The sequence below is a fragment of the Primulina eburnea genome, chromosome 16 (assembly GCF_022965805.1).
Source record: "Primulina eburnea isolate SZY01 chromosome 16, ASM2296580v1, whole genome shotgun sequence".
In the NCBI taxonomy this organism is placed as follows: Eukaryota; Viridiplantae; Streptophyta; class Magnoliopsida; order Lamiales; family Gesneriaceae; genus Primulina; species Primulina eburnea.
The window spans coordinates 1,000,017-1,020,138 of record NC_133116.1 but is presented as its reverse complement, the minus strand read 5'-3'; the positions used below and the strand labels follow the sequence as shown (position 1 = coordinate 1,020,138).

The 20,122-nt window shown below is 35.7% G+C and overlaps 4 protein-coding genes and 1 non-coding gene across 7 annotated transcripts; 2 read left to right on the top strand and 3 right to left on the bottom strand.

Annotated features, from left to right (window-relative positions):
* Window positions 1-1,449: 1,449 nt before the first annotated feature.
* Window positions 1,450-2,144, bottom strand: LOC140816806 (chaperone protein dnaJ 11, chloroplastic-like). Its single transcript, XM_073176265.1, has one exon. The coding sequence runs from the start codon at window positions 2,053-2,055 to the stop codon at window positions 1,606-1,608; it is 450 nt and encodes a 149-aa protein (XP_073032366.1). The 5' UTR covers window positions 2,056-2,144; the 3' UTR covers window positions 1,450-1,605.
* A 4,025-nt stretch (window positions 2,145-6,169) lies between these two features.
* Window positions 6,170-6,277, top strand: LOC140817642 (small nucleolar RNA Z279/snoR105/snoR108). The gene has a single exon (XR_012114852.1). It is a non-coding gene; the product is annotated as a small nucleolar RNA Z279/snoR105/snoR108 (small nucleolar RNA).
* A 303-nt stretch (window positions 6,278-6,580) lies between these two features.
* LOC140816390 (protein PSK SIMULATOR 2-like) lies at window positions 6,581-11,610 on the bottom strand. Of its 3 annotated transcripts, none has more exons than XM_073175619.1 (13): window positions 11,450-11,610; window positions 10,939-11,237; window positions 10,159-10,472; window positions 9,908-10,000; window positions 9,740-9,830; window positions 9,355-9,448; window positions 9,116-9,213; window positions 8,845-8,914; window positions 8,137-8,240; window positions 7,927-8,043; window positions 7,431-7,507; window positions 7,238-7,282; window positions 6,581-7,162 (listed from the first exon to the last, which is right to left on the bottom strand). In XM_073175619.1, the coding sequence occupies exons 2-13, from the start codon at window positions 11,203-11,205 to the stop codon at window positions 6,682-6,684; spliced, it is 1,851 nt and encodes a 616-aa protein (XP_073031720.1). In that variant the 5' UTR covers window positions 11,206-11,237; window positions 11,450-11,610; the 3' UTR covers window positions 6,581-6,681. The 3 variants fall into 3 exon arrangements, with proteins under 3 accessions (XP_073031720.1, XP_073031722.1, XP_073031721.1); XM_073175621.1 differs by having other exon boundaries at window positions 8,137-8,228; XM_073175620.1 differs by having other exon boundaries at window positions 10,939-11,224.
* Window positions 11,611-13,086: 1,476 nt separating this feature from the next.
* On the top strand, window positions 13,087-15,802 carry LOC140815867 (tubulin beta-1 chain). Its single transcript, XM_073174868.1, has 3 exons — window positions 13,087-13,651; window positions 14,556-14,825; window positions 14,919-15,802. Exons 1-3 carry the CDS (start codon window positions 13,252-13,254, stop codon window positions 15,596-15,598), a joined length of 1,350 nt encoding a protein of 449 aa, XP_073030969.1. The 5' UTR covers window positions 13,087-13,251; the 3' UTR covers window positions 15,599-15,802.
* Window positions 15,803-15,937: 135 nt separating this feature from the next.
* Window positions 15,938-17,352, bottom strand: LOC140815868 (uncharacterized). Its single transcript, XM_073174869.1, has 3 exons — window positions 16,832-17,352; window positions 16,595-16,669; window positions 15,938-16,467 (listed from the first exon to the last, which is right to left on the bottom strand). Exons 1-3 carry the CDS (start codon window positions 17,207-17,209, stop codon window positions 16,045-16,047), a joined length of 876 nt encoding a protein of 291 aa, XP_073030970.1. The 5' UTR covers window positions 17,210-17,352; the 3' UTR covers window positions 15,938-16,044.
* Window positions 17,353-20,122: the final 2,770 nt, after the last annotated feature.

Sequence of the window (20,122 nt, the reverse complement as noted above, 5' to 3'; positions counted from 1 at the left end):
TTATTTTTTATGCTAAGAATATTACTTTTTATTGTGAATATCGATAAGATTGACCTAACTCACAGATAAAAATTCGTGAAACCATCTCACAAAAAAAATAATCTTTTTAGTTATCTCAATTTAGTCGATGGCAAAAACTTGTGTGAGACGGTCTCACGGGTCAAATTTTGTGAGACGGATCTTTATTTGGGTAATCCATAAAATAGTATTGCTTTTTATGCTAAAAGTACTACTTTTTGTGGTGAATATGGGTAGGGTTGACCCGTCTCACAGATTGATATCCGTGAGACGGTCTCACATGAGACATACTCTTATTCGATTAGACCATAATGATATTAAATGTGAAACACATTAAAGCTCTATCTCGAACCACGAATTGAAGTAACTAACCTCTTTGGGGATATATTGGGCTATTGTCCATTAGAAACTTTTTTGGCCAATTAGTTAGTAATTAGTATATTCATATATTTAAATATGAAGTGTAATTTTTAAGTTTAAAAATTCCACTAAATTATTATATGAAATCGAATACTAAAATTAGGTTTGATTTTCTTTCCATGGGACGATTTGACGGCTAAAATTGATTTCTCCAATAAACTTTCCATTGTAAATTTACAAAATCATATTTCGAATTCAGGAGAATCACAACCGTACTATTATATTTTTTAATTGTCCCAAATTATTATTTTTCTATTCATGTGATTTAACCGAATTTTGTCAATTTCTATACAAATAGAATTTTGTTTGTATGTATAGATATTTTGAAATTAAATTATATTGATCGAAATGAATATGGTTATTGTTATACAATAATTTTTCTCTTTTGTGATTAAATATTAAGCTCAATTGTGAATATTTTTTCCTCTTCATGAAAACTAATTAATTTAAATAATTCGTAAGTGCCAAGAAATTTTTGTTCTCACAATGAACAAGTAAAACTTTCAATTTTGTAATTTTATCAATATATTTTTTGATAATCATCGTTGATTTAGATTTATATTATACAAGTAAACATTATAAAATAGTAAGTAAATTAATCATGCAAAAAGTATTTAGTTATATTATTCATATTTATAAATTTATATTTATTTTACGTCACTTATTACTCATCCCGTGACTCATCGATAACAACAAATGGTACATTATTGTTTAAGTTTGTTCAACGACAGTTTATTATATAATTTTATTGTGAAAAAAGAACATGTAACGTTTCCTTGTTTAATGAAGCGGGCCCAGCCCGAGCCAACGAACCATGGGCTTGATTAGCTGTCATATGTCAAAAGCTTGATCATGTTATTGTCGGCCTCATTTCTAAGCCGGTATAAGTTTGGGCCTACATGATGTTGACCAAAGCCCACTAAAGAAGTCAAGATACCAAATTTGATTTTATTTTCAGGGTTTTTGCAGATTTAAATCTAATTATTTTATTTTCAACAGAAAAAAATAAAATCGACAGCATTAAATAGTAAAGAAAATTTGTGGTCAACAGTAAAAAACTTGGTTTACGTGAGAAGATTGAACAAAAGTCAGCCGAAATAATGTATGGGAGACTTCATAAAAATTAAAAGCTTTTTATGAAATCAGTGGGCTAAAGCAGTCAGTCAGCTACCAGCACTGATCAGTTTCCCAAGTTCGCCTCCGCCCTGAACTCGCCGCCAAGCGCTCCTCCCTCCGCCGTCGCCTGGAAATTGTCACATCGTACATCGCGCGTTTCTCAGGGTCGGAAAGAGTAGCATACGCCGCGTGCAGTCTCATAAACTCGTCGGTAGCTCCTCCGCCTTTGGAATGGGATGAGACGTCCGGATGCAAGAGTCTGGCCAGTTTTCTATACGCGGACTTGATCTCTTGACACGAGGCCCCGGAATGAATTCCCAGGACGTCGTACAATGAACCAGCCTGCAGAGATGTTCCGTTAGCCCTCTCAGCTGTGGCGTAACCGGCGGAGATACGGAGCGGGTGGCGGAAGCAGATATTCGTCGGAGAATGTGGAGAAGGGACGGCGGAGAATCGGAGGCTGATGATTTGATTCGGTGGTGACAATGATATGGAAGCCATTACAAAATTTGTGTATGGAATTGTTTTATGATTTATGAATGAAGAATTGAAGGGAAAAGGATTATGTTTTATAGAGCGGGAAGCAAGGGTGGTCGGTGTCAGAATTATGAGGCTTATCCACATGTCTCTTCTTTAAGTTTTAATAATATAAATAATATAAATAAAAATAAATAAGATAATAATTTCTTTTCTTTTTGTATGCTTCTCAAAATTTATTTATAAAAAACCCATGATATTATCACGAACTTTTTATAAAGATATCAAACATGAAATAAAGGGATTATTTATCAAACTTTTTATAAAGATATCAAACATGAAATAAGGGTCCGCTTGGTTCGTAGGATGTGATAGTTGAATGATTAATAATTTGATTGATAAGTGTTTGATATGATAAGATATTTAATTTCAGAGTTATGTAATATCACGTGTGGTGTGAAATTAATAGTATTGATAAAGTCATGATAAGTGTGCTAAAGACCAAAATACCCTTGATGTTACTATTTATTTTATTTTGTTATATCGTTTTTAGTCCCCCAACCTACGGCTTGTTCTCTCAAAAATCAGACCCCAATTGGAAACCCTCTTCCTTTCGGTCGTACGTGAAGATTTTAAAGATGAGTTCAGAACCGTCAAAGATGTGAACCGAAAGGCAACAGAAAGCTAGAGCACCTCCTTGTGAGTTCAAATTTTCTCTCTTGCAGGTGAGATTTGAACTTAATTTCACCAACGTCGTTCGATCCGTTGTTATAAAGCAACATTTACGGCGCAAGAAAGAAAGCCAACCAAGTAACGTATTTCAGCCCCTTAAATAGTTGCACAACAGCCCAAGAAAGAAAGCCAACCAATTTCTACTGCAATGTAAGACGACCTCCAATTTTGTGGTTTCTTGTAAAAAAAAAAAAATCTTCGCACAGCAAAAGAAACACACCGAACAACCGACTATTGTAAAAAAAATCAGTTTATACAATAGATATGCAGATGAAAGCGTTAACAAAGAAAAATAAATTTTTCATACATCTACGGCGCAAGGCATTATGCAAGAGTTTTGACATCGGTAATTACGCATAGCTTCGCAGCAGAATTGTATCAAATTTTACCTTCAAGAAACCTTCGGATTACTTCATATCTGTGCTGGAAATGGGGATTTGGTTGTTCCATCTCGATTTCGAAAATCTTCAGCACAGGACAAAGGCAACACTGTACGTAAGAATTTCGGACATTGATGTAGAGAAGACCACTTGCAAGTTGGATAATTATTACAAGCAGGGGTATTTTGGTGATAATAAATTTTGGGGTACCCGGATTATTTCTATCATTCTACGATTCATGGATTTAGTTTCCCACGGCAACAGTACAATTGTCAAACATCTAATCAATCTCATATCCGTAAAATTATAGCAAACAAAGTGTTACTAATCAATCCAACATTTGTCCTACATACCAAACTGGCCCTAAAGGGATTATTTATCAATCCTACTGTACCAAACAATGTCATAATCTATAATTTATTTTAATAATCTTATCATTATTATCAACTATCGATTAATGCTATATATATATATATATATATATATATCTCTCTAATTTTCATAAATATATTACCTATCCCACCGATTTCTGTATTCCACCCGAACGGCCAAACTTGACCATCGCAATCTGATAAAAATAAATAAATAAATTTTCAGAAATTTTTTCACATAAACCTACGATATTTTGAGATTTATTAAAGCAAACAAACTACAAATATAGAGTAAGTATCTTGCGAGACGGTCTCACGAATCTTTATCTTTGAGATGAGTCAACACTACCGATATTCATAATAAAAAATAATATTTTTTATGGATTACTCAAATAAAATATCAGTCTCATGAAATACGATCATGATTCACAAAAATCTTTGTCATATAAATATAAAAACTTTTGGAAAAGTTATTGTTAAGATATAATTATTCTAGCTAGGTTCTTCGCTCAGAACGATAATTAAAATATATATCTTTTACTATTTATTAAGTTTAAGCATATTAGAATAACTGTTTTTGGTGTCTTTGGTCTGTTTTTTGGTTTCCCTATATCAAAATTACATTTTTGTTTTTTTTTCAATTTCAAAAAACATTTTTGTTTTTATTTTTTTTATTACAATTATTCAAATAACACTTTAGTACCTCGATAATTTTTCAAATTTCATTTTAGTCTATAAATAATTATAAAAAAAAATTGTACACACACGCACCGCGTGTGCAGAGTAGCTAGTATGTAAAATCGATAAATGGAATATAAACCAATGTATCGGAGAATCCTATTGTGCCCCTTGATTTGGGAGCTGAACTGGCAATTGACGGTGGACTATTTTAATCTTAAGGTTATGTTTGGTAGATATGATAAGAGAATGATTATTAAATAATCATTCCCTTATCTTATGTTTAGTTCATTTTTAATTTAGCATGTATGTCCTTGATTATTATTGAAAGCCCTCACTATTTATATTATTTGTGTGATTAAATATATCTCCTCAAATGTGTCATAACGTATAATTCTTAAATAGTGATAATGATAAAATTATATATTGATCATAATACACTTGAATTATCTTCTTCAATATAATATGAAAATTAAAATTAGTAATTAATATAATATTTAAATTTTTATTATATTTTTTTATAAATTAAATTCATATATTTTTATTATTTTTAATCATTTTTTAAAAAAAATTGTAATACAAATCTATCTTAAATTAAATTTTAATAAATTTCTAATTTTTCTAATTAATTCTTTTATGAAAATAAATATTTATTAAATTCTAGTTTATTTTATTTAATGATTATCGTAATATTTTCAAATATATTTATAATAAATATATTGAAATTAATTTTAATAAATATAAATTATTTATCAAATTATTTTAAAATTATTTATAATTATTTTAAAAAACAATAATATTATAATTATTGCTAATATTTATTTAACATTAATATTCAAAATATTATTATTACTTTAATTATTAAAGTAAATGCGTATTTACAAATTTATTTGTAATAAATATATTTAAATTAATTTTAATAAATGCAAATTATAATTATAAATATTTAATTATCTATTCAATTATTTTAAGAATATATATTTAATTAACACTTGAGACATTTTGGTCATTGCAATAAAATTTAAAAAATTAATCTATTATTTTAAAATCATACCAAACATCATGTTATTTATCCCACCATACTATTATTCCATATATCTCATTTTTGAATCACTCTAATTACTAATCATTTACTTATCTCATCACACGTATCAAACGGAGCCTAAATGAATTGTTTGTGCAAGTCAGTCACGTAAATTATGGAACTGTAGCCTATTAAATCAATTCATAATTCAGAAATGACTCTTGGATTTGATTAAAGTCCAACTTATAAAATAATCGATCCTCGTATATATATATATATATATATATATATATATATATATATATATATATATATATATATATATATATATATATATATATATATATATATATATATATATATATATATATATATATATATATAGTAAGTCTCATGTGAGATCGTCTCACGGATCATAATCTGTGAGACGAGTCAACCCTACCCATATTCACAATAAAAAGTAATACTCTTAGCATAAAAAGTAATACTTTTTCATGGGTGACCCAAATAAAAGATCCGTCTCACAAATACAACCCGTGAGACCGTCTCACGCAAATTTTTGTCATATATATATATATATATTACAAAAGTCAAAACTGCGGGTTCTCCGACATCCCATGTGCATTAATAGCGTCGGCAACTTGTTTTCATGTTACACCTAATTAATCATCAGAGCCTTGGGCAATTTTAAAGGGTTTCTGTTTTTCTGCAAATTTGATAAAGTTTTGAACAAATAACAAACGCATAAATACTTGATGGTGTCAAAATATTAAATTTGATACCAACAAATAATGAATGGAAGAATGGGAGAAGAATGGTGAATGTAATCAAATATGATGCATGTTAACAGAATTCCCACATCGTACAAACTTCATATTTATTCTCAAAGCACGTAATATTTAAATAGATGTTCAACTATGTGTTAAATCATGATCCTTCAGGCAAGTTTAAAGGGGATGTGATGAGCGGTAAATGCTCGCAACAAATTATGCGAGATGGGTGTCCAGCCCCAAGCCTGGTTACGACAATTTGGGTACTCTCATCCTAACCAATCTGATCCCTGCAAAATATATCAACGCAATACACCCCACAAAAAGAAGTTAAATTTTAGGTAAATTAGCTGATTTGTCATCCATCATAATTGTTGGCTTTGGTGGTTGAATTTAAATTTCATCACAAACTATTTGCATTATCAGCTTAATCGTATCCAAGATAGCTAGAATATTTGAAATTATTCAGCACTCACGAACTCACTCGAATTGATTTATATGCATCAATAAATTAAGACATCGAGGCGAGGTAACCAACTGTAATACAGAACGGAGAAATTGTGCAGCTCTAGTAAAAAATACTTCCCACTGATCAAACCAGAATCCGCACCAAGATCTTCTTAGCACAAAATTTTGTGATACGATAGACCCAGAATGAGGCTATAAACAACATAAAAGAATGAATGCTTTTTCATCTAATATCCTTCTCTAAGAACAGAAAATGTTGAATCTAACCCGTCTAATATATCCAAAACATCTGATTTTTGATGTTTCAGTCCTCTTCGAGGAGAGCTACCCATGCTCCTTGAAGCCCAACCCTTACTTTTCTTATTCTTTACTATCACAAACTCCTGGCTTTTGCTCAGTCCGTGAACCAATTTCCTTGGTTTCACGACCTCTTCCAAGAGATTTCTATCCTCGGAAGAAAGGTTGCCTTTGTAACTTGCAACATTCTGGCTCAAGGATTCGATATTCATAATCGGACCTTTACCAGTTGGAGAACGTACTGGCAGGGATTTAAGTCCATTATCTCTGTATCTCACAAGGTTGACCAGACGATGGAGCCAAGTTATTAGCTCAAGAATGCAAGCCTCAACTTTACGCTTGTCAGCATGGTAGAGTGTCTGTAAGCGAATCAGGTTCGTCGGCGGACTTGTTTTCTTGCCAAATTCATTACTGTAAGAAAGAGAGAGAATATAATAAGTTTCCATGGCATATGAAGATTTAACAGCGGAGAAAATTCAGACCGACCCTGTGTTGGCCCACTCTCCAACCCATCCGAAGCCTTGATGTGCTCTGATTCGAGTCAGTATAGATGGAAAAAGAATGGGGTTAGTTCATTAGAATGCTATACTTCAAAGTTGAGATCAGTGAAAATGAAAAATCGAAGAGATACAAAATAACCAACAAATTATTATTTTAGTTAAAAACGAAGTTATCGTACTTGGTAGTATCTGTTGATATGGGAACAAGCCACTGAAGCGTTTTTTCCATCTCAGCTTTGATTTGAGGAGATGTGAGCTGCAAAAAGCACAATAAGAAGCTAGATCCAGAGACCCAAAAGGTCCATGAACAGATGATAGAAGAAAATAACAAAATTAAAATACAAATGGTACCAAAGAGACAGAGAAACCAGCACATGGGGATTAAACTCAGGAGAAGAGACTTCATAGATCAACATGAGAAAATTCGAGTCCACGATGTCGCTTTTTGCACATGCATGAATAAATTTCAATTTTTGAAACCAATGTATTTATGAAAACAAATTGACTGACATACTTATTAGAAGGAAATAAACATGACTTGATCATGGCTGTGGCTTTCTACTAATTTTGAATACAAAATCACCTACATCCACACTGAATCACAGATCCAATCCAGCCATAAAGAAATGGAAGAAAAGGAATAGGCAGTAAGAAGAAATAGGTCGGAGACAATACCTGCTCGTGAGCATCAAACATCGGTATTCTTGATCGAAGAGCGGCCTTGACAGTTGGTGGTAACCCATTGTACAATGTATCTCTCATATTTGGAGGAAGAGAGGTAGGGCGTGATGCCTTTAATGAAGTCGAGTTCATCAATTTAAATTATTAGTGAGTACCAAAAAATCTATTACTCTATCAAAGAAATGTTACACAAAATAAACTCACGATATTATCAATTTGAGTAATTATGTTAGCATAATGCAAAGCAAGACCCGCGACGCCAAGCCTTTCCGTTTTACTTGTTGAAACCTTGCCAACTGACGGCAGCCAATGTCATGCAATGATTAGAAAGAGCTACACATCTTGAACGAAATTCTAACATAAAGAGAAGATAGAATGAACATGTCAAGAGGATATGGAATATTATCGGCCAGGTTTTCATAAAGTCTCTATTCTTGAAAAGAGCGATATTGTTTCAGCATCGGTTGAAACAGCATTTAAGAAACAAAGAGATAACATCCGTCAAGTACTGCTACTGAATTACCAGTTCCTTAGATCAACTGTTGACTCTATTGGGGACAAGGAACAATCAGCGACAAAAAAATGAAAGTGTACAGTAAATATACAACCAAACCGATGATCTGGAACTTGAACAGAGTTAAAAAGTCAGGTGGTAGAATCCTATCTGGAAAATATTATTGGGCATGAAGCTTTGGAGGCTACATCACAGTAATAAATATTACATAGCAATTAAAACTCAGAAGTCAAGAACCAACATCCAGAAATAGATGAGAGGCACAGGTAAAATTGAAAAGCAAAAAATAGTCATAGCTATTTGCAAGAAGCTGAACCTATTTAATTATTGTCTCCACTCCCCCTATAAAACGGAAAAGAAAGAGAGAAAGAGAAAGCAACTATACAAAGCATGTTTACCATTATCTCCAAACATCATGGCAATTTCTTGATGAATGAAAGTAACAATATCAACAAGCTTCTCCACAACCTACATGTAGCGAAATATCAATGTGCATTGTACTTACTGATGGTTATCACCACTGCAATATTTCTTGATAAAATGATGAATTGAAAGAAGACTGCGTGAAGTAAATAGAGATAGAAAGAAATATAGAGAGATAATAAAAAACTAGTCTCCTTGTTGCAATATTGTATCATTGAGTGCTAGAACATCGAACAATTTAAGCACCTGTTCCAAGCTTTTAGACCAAAGAGATTTCTTTTTCAAGCTTCTTACAATTTTTCTTTGATGTTTCAGCTCCGTGTGTAACATTGTGAGACTCTCACCTACAACACCAAATTAAAGTAATTTGTCAATTAAGAGTTTACACCACCCAACAACCTTCCAACTCCCCTTCCAAATAGAGAAAGCTGGAAAATACTAAAAGCAGCTCTTCAAAGTTCAAATGAAAAAACATCATGTACAACCTTTTCGAGGGAGGTTTAATGAATCTGCTTCCCCTAGCTTTTGCTGATAATCTTGTTCAAATCTGTCCAAAGCATGGAACTCATGATATAATTCCTGCAGATGCAGCAATATTAAGTCTCTCGTCATCGAGACAAGCTAGAGATTTCACACATTGTAAATATAATAATCAAAAGACGCCAACAGAATTATAACATTGTAATGGTGAGTCTATTTTGTTTTACCGACTATAACTGTGAGCTTTTTCATCTAATCCATACGTCATGTCTAGGAGAGTAATGTTTTGTTAACATCGACCAACTGGTCTTTAAAAAAAAATTCTCCAACACATTTGCTAAGAAAGACTGGGAACAATTCTAAGAGCCAATAAATCAGAATTGCAATTACAGATGTATGCTGAGCCAGAGTGGTGAGTTTTTGCATAGTCATTTCCACCTCTTCTCTTGGTTGTTTATGAATGTCAGGATCTGAATCCGACCTAAAAAGATGAGATGTGTTATCTTTCAGCTTCAGACAGAAATGAATTTCCTAGCATACAAAGTAAAGTTCATTTACTTTGAAAAAAATCTGTCCAGGTTGTGCCACTGGGGATCTTTACACATATTCCCAAACCTGATTACTTCACGACAAAAGACACCAAATTCCTCCCTGTATGATTAAACACAATAAATCAACAAAAGAAAAATAACAAAAAAATTTCTTCCATGGAGCAATAACTAACTAAGCATGAAATGGAGCAGAAACAGGAGTGGAAAGGCGGGAGGTTTTCAACAAGAGCAGGCAATATTATAAGAACGGTGAAGTACCTTTTGTCATCAGCCGCAATTCTGAGGAGTTCATTCATGTCAGTGGAAACCAGCTTTTGAACCCCTTCTGAATGCATTATTTCTTTTTTCAGACACTGGATATTGTCTTCAGACAGTGACAGCAGCAAGTTTGAACCTTTAGTTATGGTATTTGCAACTTCAAAAGCAAGTATAGATATTTTATTTCCCCGAGAAGCCACGCCTATGGTAAATCCACCGGAGTTCAAATTTGTCATGCTGCTGCCTAGAGTGTCTAGAACTTCCACCGCCTTCTCTAGGCCAACTATGCCCGCCTTTCCAAGAAATGAGGGTTGCTGTCATACAAAATAGCCAGTATTATTCTGTTTCTTTCAACCAGAAAATGAAACAATGTTCAGATGTGTGTCACTAACATTCCACCAAAACAGACTGTTAGCAAATAATGGATTATTTAATCAGGATCGAAACATGCAGCCATTCCTGATTCCGAAGCTCACTGAACTGCAAAAATGTTGGTTGTGTAATAAAAGCACAAAATAGAAAGTAATGACACCTCTAATTCCAATCATTTGTACCTAATTTTGTCAACGCGGGATACCGAATGGTATCCCGCAATTCTCAACACATCGAGCAAATATCCACGACTTTCAGTTTCCATCTATCTATTCTTTTATACCAAATCTAACTTCTCTATCACTCAATTATGTCCTACATTCCGATAAACCACCACCAATAATAATTAAAAGCACCCACACGATTACCATAAAATTGAATGCATGTTTATATTCTCAAGATAGATACCTTGTTTGCTGGTGTTCTGGCTGGGGTAGATGGCTTCAATTCGCAGGAAATCGACAAGTGTAGCTCACTGGAATCGTACAAATTTCTGGGGGCCTTCTCGCAATCATCAATTTCATCAGGATAAGCATAAGAATAATCACAATCCTTTTGCTTCCCAAAACTTCCGATTGATTTCAACCTCCCTGAAAACCTTGAACTCTTCTCGTGCTCAACATCTCTCGATTTCCAACTTATCTTGACAGTTCCTCCAGAACAAACCGCTCCCATTGTGAATGCAAATCCACAGCTATTCACATGAACTTCAAATTCAAAACAAGCAACCAAAAAAACCCAGAAACTCGTTAAATCTCAACTCCGATTAATGAATGATAGCAAGGAAAAAACGAAAAATCCCTCAAGCAGCAGCTACGCCCTACCACAATTTCGCTCACTTTAACTTAAAATCTGTAAAGAAACATAAAAACATTCAAATCTGTATGATAATAAAAAAACTTCGAATCAATGATCATACCTGTTTGAAGAAGATCCTGGAAAGTGGGTAAACAGGATTAGAGTACTTTAATCGGCAATTGGAAACGAATACCTCGTAAAATAAGAGCAGCAAATTGGTGAGACACTCGGCTAAGAAAAGATTTGATAGAATTTTAATTAAAGGGAAATTAACACGACTCTGCAGTGGTAAATTTTTGACCTTTTTCTTCAATTTTTTATTAATTATACTTTGTTTTAATTATAAATTATAAATAAATAAAATACGTAAATAGTGTGCAAGGTAAGGGGTTCGATTTTGGTGAAGCTATGGAGTCAGTCCCCGCCGGCGTCAACGTCGACCAATTGACTATTTTGCCCTTCCTGTTTTTGATCGTGTTAATAATATATTAATTTTACCCATTAAAAAACCACAATTGATTTTGGATTGGCCACTTTTAAAAAAAATTCATAATTAATAAAACTTGTTATATTTGTCTCTACCAGATGAACTTATTTGGTAAATATATTTTATTTGTTGAAATTTTAAAATATTAAATACATAAATATCAAATGTACTATTATTTGATATCTTTTTTTAAGTGACTGGTTTTACGTAAGATTGGTGTTGGGTAAAATAGAATTTTGCATACAAGTAATTTTGAGTAAAATAAATATTGAAGCAATTTTTGCTCTCAAATTTTATATTTTAGCTTCTATTTCAAGTCTTTATCATTAAAAAAAATAAGAAATAAAATTGCTGTATTTTACGTATAAAAATTTATTATTATGAAATTTTCTATATCTTATTTAATTATAACATAATATATTATAGATTAACCCTTGATCATCCGCCATTTGATACTTTTTTTAGCTATATCGCACTATTAGACTTTGGAATTTACAAGTTCTAAATATATGAAAATATTGCAAGTTGAGATTTGGGCAGAAAATTGAATATAACATTTTTATAACATGTTCTAAATAATGAAAAAAAGTGCATATTGTTTTTTTTTCCAAATAATGATAATTTTGATTTATTGGAATTTGCGGTTGTTATGTTTTATATATTTTAGTTTTAATTCTTTGATAATACATTAATTTAAAAAGAACTACAAAAAAAATTGTTGCTATCAAATATATGAGTGAGTCTCATGTGAGACCGTCTCACGGATATTAATCTGTGAGACGGGTCAACCCTACCCATATTCACAATAAAAAGTAATACTTTTAGCATAAAAAATTATACTTTTTCATGGATAACCCAAATAAGAGATCCGTCTCACAAATTTGACCCGTGAGACCGTCTCACACAAGTTTTTGTCCAAATATATATGTCGCAGGAATAAGTCTCTTATGAGACAGTCTCACGAATTTTTATCTGTAAGACGGATCAATCATACTGATATTCACAATAAAAAATAATACATTTAGTATAAAAAATAATATTTTTTATCTGTAATAAGAGGAGGAGCAGATGTGAAATCAATCCAGTTTAGAAACCAAATCAGATTCATCATATAATAAATAATAATATTTTTTAAAAGGAGTAACAAATAATCCAAAATTGTTTGGTTTGACCCAAATCCAACCAATAATTAGACTCTCACTAGCCGGACGCGGGACCCGCATCCGGCGCTTCCTTGTCTCATCTTCACTACACAAATCAATCCTCTCCATTTCCATCCCCTGCAGTTCCGCTCGATACCCAACACTCTTCTAACAGAGAGAGAGAGAGTCACGGGCCTCTTCAAATATCTTGTTCCATTTCCATAACTCCTCCAATTCCTCCCTGTCTTATTCAATAACCATCCACATTTCTCACCCCAAAAAAGTTCCCTGAAGATGAGAGAAATCCTGCACATTCAGGGAGGTCAATGTGGGAACCAGATCGGTTCTAAGTTCTGGGAGGTTATCTGCGACGAGCACGGTGTGGATCCGACAGGAAAGTCCAAGGGAGAAGCCTCCTCCGACATTCAGTTGGATAGAATCAATGTCTATTTCAACGAGGCGTCCGGTGGGAGGTATGTTCCGCGCGCTGTTTTGATGGATCTGGAGCCCGGGACCATGGATTCTATCAGATCCAGTCGCTTTGGCCAGATCTTTCGCCCCGACAATTTTGTGTTTGGGCAGTCCGGCGCTGGGAACAATTGGGCCAAGGGACACTACACAGAGGGTGCGGAGCTGATTGATTCGGTGCTGGATGTTGTCAGGAAAGAGGCAGAGAATTGTGATTGCTTGCAAGGTTTGAATCTCGTCTCTGTTCGGTCCTTCATTTTTATTTATATCATGCAATATAGTATAATAGATTGGGGTGGATATTATACTCGTGATGTTTATTTATATGAGAATGCTGAATGTATGTCTTGATTTCGTTCATCGTTTGGTGGTTTTCAGATGTTGTATGTCTGGTATTTAGATTGATCATCGACTGATTCCAACTTTTGTCAAGATCTTGTAATTGACATTATGAGCTTTTATTGTGCTGTTAGCTTGAAGGAATTATCATTTAGGTTTGAAATTATCATTATGCTTTAACCGTGTTTTGGTGATTTTCAGATCTCCGGTTCACTTTGATGGCTCAGAATGATGGGATCTGTTATCACGGAAATCTGAGCTCATACGTCTGTCATTTTTAATCTGATAATTGATTAGTTCGGATTTATCATATAAAGTTTGCTTGGGCGTATGTTGATCTTTTAAAACTTACTATAGTTTTATTAACAGAGATTTTAATAAAATGTTTGTATGTAATGGTTGTCAAGGTGGTTGAAATTCTGGTTTCACGATTCCATTTCTCGTTTTGAAATTTGTTCTGGAAATTTATGTTAAAATACATAATTACACAGTTGGGACATGATGTATCTGAATCATTTGATTAATAATATAATTTAGGGACTTTACGTGAGAAATTCTGAAGTTAAAAGTTATTGAAAATGAATATGATTGTACCTTGCTTTATTTGTGGCGTTGTTTATTTAGATATGATGTGTTATATCGTGCTTACAAATCTGAAATTTATTTGCTTGAGAAGCTCGTGGGTGTTTCAATTAGGGAAATTGTATATTAGCCTTGTGCATTAACATGTGGCAAATATTATGCGAGAAGAAAGTATTTGCTAATATACGTTATTGCTTTTCCGTGACCAGGATTTCAGGTGTGCCATTCACTTGGTGGCGGCACAGGTTCTGGCATGGGTACCCTCTTAATTTCAAAGATCAGAGAGGAATATCCAGACAGAATGATGCTCACCTTCTCCGTTTTCCCATCGCCGAAGGTTTCTGACACTGTCGTGGAACCCTATAATGCTACACTTTCAGTGCATCAATTGGTTGAGAATGCTGATGAGTGCATGGTGCTTGACAATGAAGCGCTCTATGACATTTGTTTCAGGACTTTGAAGCTCAGCACTCCAAGCTGTAAGCAATTTTTCACTTACTTCGGCATTGCATACAGGCTTGAATTTTTTTTATGCCAAACTGTAAGCTAATGCTTTGATCGTTTTTTGGCAGTTGGCGATTTGAACCATTTGATCTCCGCAACTATGAGTGGGGTTACCTGTTGTTTGCGATTCCCAGGTCAGCTGAACTCTGACCTCAGAAAACTGGCAGTTAACTTGATTCCTTTCCCACGTCTTCATTTCTTTATGGTGGGATTCGCGCCACTCACCTCTCGTGGGTCGCAGCAGTACATCTCTCTAACTGTACCAGAACTGACTCAACAAATGTGGGATTCAAAGAACATGATGTGTGCTGCTGATCCTCGCCATGGACGCTACCTGACAGCCTCTGCTATGTTCCGAGGCAAAATGAGCACCAAGGAGGTGGATGAACAAATGCTCAACGTCCAGAACAAAAATTCTTCATACTTTGTCGAGTGGATCCCAAACAACGTGAAGTCAAGCGTGTGTGACATTCCACCCACGGGTCTTAAGATGGCATCCACATTCATTGGAAATTCAACGTCGATTCAAGAAATGTTCAGGAGAGTGAGCGAGCAATTCACAGCTATGTTCCGCCGCAAGGCCTTCTTGCACTGGTACACCGGGGAAGGCATGGACGAAATGGAGTTCACCGAAGCTGAAAGCAATATGAACGATCTGGTAGCAGAATACCAGCAGTATCAAGATGCCACAGCTGAGGACATTGAAGAAACTGATGATGAGGCTGTGGCAGACCATTACGATGGCTGAAAAAGTCTATAAATGTGGAATCTTTAAACAACTGCTTTTACGTGTTGTCTCTACTCAAGTCGTGTAATTTTCTTTTCATGTTTTATTTTCTTTATTGCCTACCTTCTGGAATACTGGTTTTTGTTGAATGTTTGATTTTCTGCAACTGTTTTCGTATTGATCGATGTTATGGGTATTTCTGTGAAATCATTTGTTTTGGCTTTTGCCGGGCCTAGTAAAACTATCATATCGCTAGATGTTGCCAATTTTAACTTAATTACGAATCCTGTAAAAAGATATTAATGTGTTTATTAAGATGCCTATTCTTCCCTAAATTGAAGCTCACTAAGGAAGCAAAAATAGATTCTAGAACCAACACAAATTGCCCACCTTTTCTTTAAAGACAAAAAGACCCACCAAACATACGGTTACAAGTTGAATGCAATTACCAAAATAGACCTTTTTTCTCAAAATCTGATTCGTGGTAATTTTATACCACAAGCACTCCTCATGGACTTGATCTTGATTATTCCTCTTCTCATCCTCCTAGCCTCAGCAAATCTGGCCCGTTTGTCAGCAAGTGCTCTGTCCACATCCAAAGGCTGAGATGTATCCACACCAAAAGCCTCTTCGGCAGACAGGTTCAGATCTGGAATTTTAGCTGGGCCCACATGGTTGACCAGTTCAAGCCCATTAAAGAATGAGCCGATTTGGGGGGCTGTAATTGGCCCAAACGAATGCTGAAATTTCTGGGCCGTCGGATCTACGATGAACGGCTGTTGATGAGTCAACATCGTTATTCGATAATGTTGGGTTGGATCCACTACAAGATTCGTAAATCCGATGGTTTCCAATTGAGAGCCTTCCTTTTTTGAGCAAGTCTTAAGAACCTGTAACAAGATTTAAATGGTAACCAAATAAAACAGGATTCTGTTACCTTTACTAAGGAAAAATCAAATAACGATTAAATGATCGATTTTGGGCCACAAACCGTATCAAAGGCTGAAATTTTCATACCTGAAGCTTCACTGTTTTTAATTCCGAATTGTAAGTCCTAAACTCATTGTAGTAATTCCTCACTTTTTCTAACTCCTGTTTAATTGGCAAAAGACCGGAGTGTACCCAAACAAACAAAGTAGAATTAAAAACAATGTACATAAAAAAGATAAGCTAATGTGGTAAAGATTCAATAAATCTTTTTCATTGCAAACGGATTTTCACTACTAACCCCTCCGAGTAAAAGAAAACACTTACCCTTTTCTTGGAACTTTTCTTCGAAGAATGCTTGGACCTTTCCTCAGATTCACATGGAAAGAAAGAGAGCGGCGTTGTGGGACTCGAGGATTTGGCGGCGGGACACTCCTCCTCCGCTTTTACTTGAGGCGTTCTCACCTTTACCTCTTTGTCTTTGCTATGAACCGACGCTGGCCGTGAAGTGGGTTGTTCAGGAGAATACGATGAAGCCTCAGGTAAGCTAGATCTTCTTTTCTTCCGACCCCATATGAATTTTGTGCTCAATTCGGATACCATGAACAGATTTACGAGTTCGAGCAGAATCTGAGAGACAAACAATTCATCTTCGGTTGCAGAAGCAAGTAGAGAACTGTGTTGTTCACTCCCGCACAGTTTCATCTTCTAATTCTTCTGTCATTCAAATCTGATTCTTACATTTTTTCCGAACAAATAAACACTGCAAAATTATTATTTGATTAACTTAGCGATAAGGAGAATGGCGATGGGGCATTAGAGAGAGAAGGAAAGGGAACAAAGTAAACTTGGAGTGGAGGGGAGTTCCTAATCAAGGGGAGCTGGCTTAGTGCCACGTGTCCAGTAAATAGAGATTGAGGGTCGCCTAGGGTTTCATGCCATATGCAAATCCTTTTATTTTTAATTTTGGCAAAAAAATTTCTCTTTGGACGGATTTTTATTTGTATTATTTATGAAAAAATATTTTTTTATGTTAATATTATTATTATTTATTGTGAATATCGATAGGGTTGACTCGTCTCAAAATAAAGATTAGTGAGACTGTCTCACAAGAGACCTATTTTTTTTTTAATTTTCTGGGTCCATGGAACTAACATAAATTTATTTTACATTAATTTTTTCTGAATTTCATGAATTGAATTTATTATATTTAAAGTAATTTACATTTTCAATAACTAATTTTAAATCTGACACATATTACATTATACAGGTGTAACAAAAATAAAAAAAAAGTAGGATAACTCACTTCATATTTTCTATATAGATCAATAAATTTGAACAATTATCATTGGTAGGTCTTCGTCATAATTTCTTTTCTTCAAAAAAAGGTAAGGCGCTTTATGTTAACACGTTTAGAAATAAAGCATTCTTACCTGGTAAAATACGTGGATTAGTTTGAACGTGAATAATGAATAAGAAACTGATACCCCCGGATTGAGGATGGGCTCGGCCCGCTCTCGGTAGCCCATCTAGTTGAGAACTCGGCATTCAGGGAAGCGCGAGAGGTCATCTGGGAGGTCATCCCAGCCGACCTCCCATAACAGCAGTTCCGTAGATCGGGAGGTCAGTCGACCTCCCACCGAGCCGACCTCCTATAACAGCAGTTCCGTCGATCGGGGAGGTCAGCCGACCTCCCACGCCGACCTCCCATGCCGACCTCCCAAGGTCATCCTTGTCCGACCTCCCATATCAGCAGTTACGACGATCGGAAAGGTCAGCCGAGCTCCCAAGCCGACCTCCCTGGCCGACCTCCAAGAAGGTGATATCGGGACGATTGGAGATTCTCGGCCGAGCTCCCGAGCCGAGCTCCCATAAGGTCCTGGATTCAGGCGGGCTCATATCTACGAGAGCTCTTACTCAGATATTAAGTGCGTAGCCCACAGAGATCAAAGCCCAGAAAGGTAAAGCCCATCAAAGATCTAATCAAATCTGGCACGATATCTAAACCAAATCTGGGCAAAATCTAATCAAATCTTTCGAAGATTCTGAGGATCCTAATCTGCCAAACTAGGACTCTATTGTTCTCCTATAAATACCAGGTTCCGTTCATTGTTTTATTAATTCATATATTCACATTCTCTCAGCACACACATTATCCTCTCAGTTTTCTGTTATCTGACTTGAGCGTCGGAGGCGCCGGAACAACCTTCCGGCCCCCTTCTCACACTCTTGTTTGTGCTTTCAGATTTCGGAGATCTGACCCGAGCTCCCTAAAAGTACAAATCCGAGCTCCCCGCTCATTCTTGCAAGTACAAATCCGAGCTCCCCGCTCATTCTTGCAAGTCCAATCCGAGCTCCCCGAGTGACGTGCCGACTTTCCAGCCAGCGTTCCAAGGTTTGATCCGAACTCTCCAAGCAAGGATCTGACCTCCCAGTTAGCATCACCGATTTCAGCAATATCAATTAGCGCCGTCTGTGGGAACACTGAGCAAAGACGTAGATGTGAGAATTCAAAAAGAAATTGGGTGGAAGAGCTCCCAAGCATGCTATGGTCGTACATAACCACTCCGAAGATTGGCATCAGGGAGACGCTTTTCAGCTTAGTTTATGGAAATGAGACAGTGCTCCCGGCAGAGATGACGAAGAGACCTCCCGAGTAATATTCTATTATGAGCGAAACAGTGAGAGGCGAGCGGCGGACTTAGATTTCTTGGAAGAAAAGCAGGAAGCCGCGGCCATAAGGATGGAAGCTTACAAGAGACGCACAGCCCAATCGTACAATAGAAAGGTCATTCAGATGGGCTTTCAAGTGGGAGACTTAGTTTGGAAGAAGGTTCAAGATGTGGACGTGGGAAAGTTAGATCCAAGATGGGAAGGACCATTCAAGTTGATGGGAAAGCTTAGTTCGGGTGCCTACTACTTCGAAGATCTGGCAGAGAAGAAATTGAAGAGGCCATGGAATGCTTACAACCTCCGCAATAACATCACTTAGATATTATACCTTTAATTTCTTTTATTTTGTCAGTTACTTTTGTAGAAAAGACCTAAGTATTCGATGCTATATTCAGTTACATTATTAAAATTACACATTTTCTTCCAAAATTATTGAAGCTTACACGGGTTTTCACCATGTCTTGCAGAAGCCCCGGAGCTCACCTCGTCTTGGTTACGCCAAGTTTGAATAGGGTTTTCACCCTCAGTCAATTCAGGAGCCCAAGCTCACCTCATCTTGGTCATGCCAAGTATGAATAGGGTTTTCACCCTGAGTCAGTTCAGAAGCCCAGAGCTCACCTCATCTTGGTCACGCCAAGTATGAAAAGGGTTTTGACCCTCAGTCAGTTCAGGAGCCCAGAGCTCACCTCATCTTGGTCACGCCAAGTATGATAAGGGTTTTCACCCTCAGCCAGTTCAGGAGCCCAGGGCTCACCTCATCTTGGTCACGCCAAGTATGATAAGGGTTTTCACCCTCAGTCAGTTCAGGAGCCCAGAGCTCACCTCATCTTGGTCACGCCAAGTATGATAAGGGTTTTCACCCTCAGCCAGTTCAGGAGCCCAGAGCTCACCTCATCTTGGTCACGCCAAGTATGAAAAGGGTTTTGACCCTCAGTCAGTTCAGGA

Coding starts and splice junctions, on each gene's coding strand:
- LOC140816806 (XM_073176265.1), bottom strand. CDS start 2,055: ATGGCTTCCATATCATTGTCACCACCGAATCAAATCATCAGCCTCCGA.
- LOC140816390 (XM_073175619.1), bottom strand. CDS start 11,205: ATGGGAGCGGTTTGTTCTGGAGGAACTGTCAAGATAAGTTGGAAATCG. Junction 9,214..9,354: donor ATTAAACCTCCCTCGAAAAG/GTTGTACATGAT, acceptor TTGGTGTTGTAG/GTGAGAGTCTCACAATGTTA. Junction 7,163..7,237: donor GGAGAGTGGGCCAACACAGG/GTCGGTCTGAAT, acceptor TCTTTCTTACAG/TAATGAATTTGGCAAGAAAA.
- LOC140815867 (XM_073174868.1), top strand. CDS start 13,252: ATGAGAGAAATCCTGCACATTCAGGGAGGTCAATGTGGGAACCAGATC. Junction 13,652..14,555: donor GAATTGTGATTGCTTGCAAG/GTTTGAATCTCG, acceptor TTCCGTGACCAG/GATTTCAGGTGTGCCATTCA. Junction 14,826..14,918: donor GAAGCTCAGCACTCCAAGCT/GTAAGCAATTTT, acceptor GTTTTTTGGCAG/TTGGCGATTTGAACCATTTG.
- LOC140815868 (XM_073174869.1), bottom strand. CDS start 17,209: ATGAAACTGTGCGGGAGTGAACAACACAGTTCTCTACTTGCTTCTGCA. Junction 16,670..16,831: donor AGAAAAGTTCCAAGAAAAGG/GTAAGTGTTTTC, acceptor CCAATTAAACAG/GAGTTAGAAAAAGTGAGGAA. Junction 16,468..16,594: donor TAAAAACAGTGAAGCTTCAG/GTATGAAAATTT, acceptor ATCTTGTTACAG/GTTCTTAAGACTTGCTCAAA.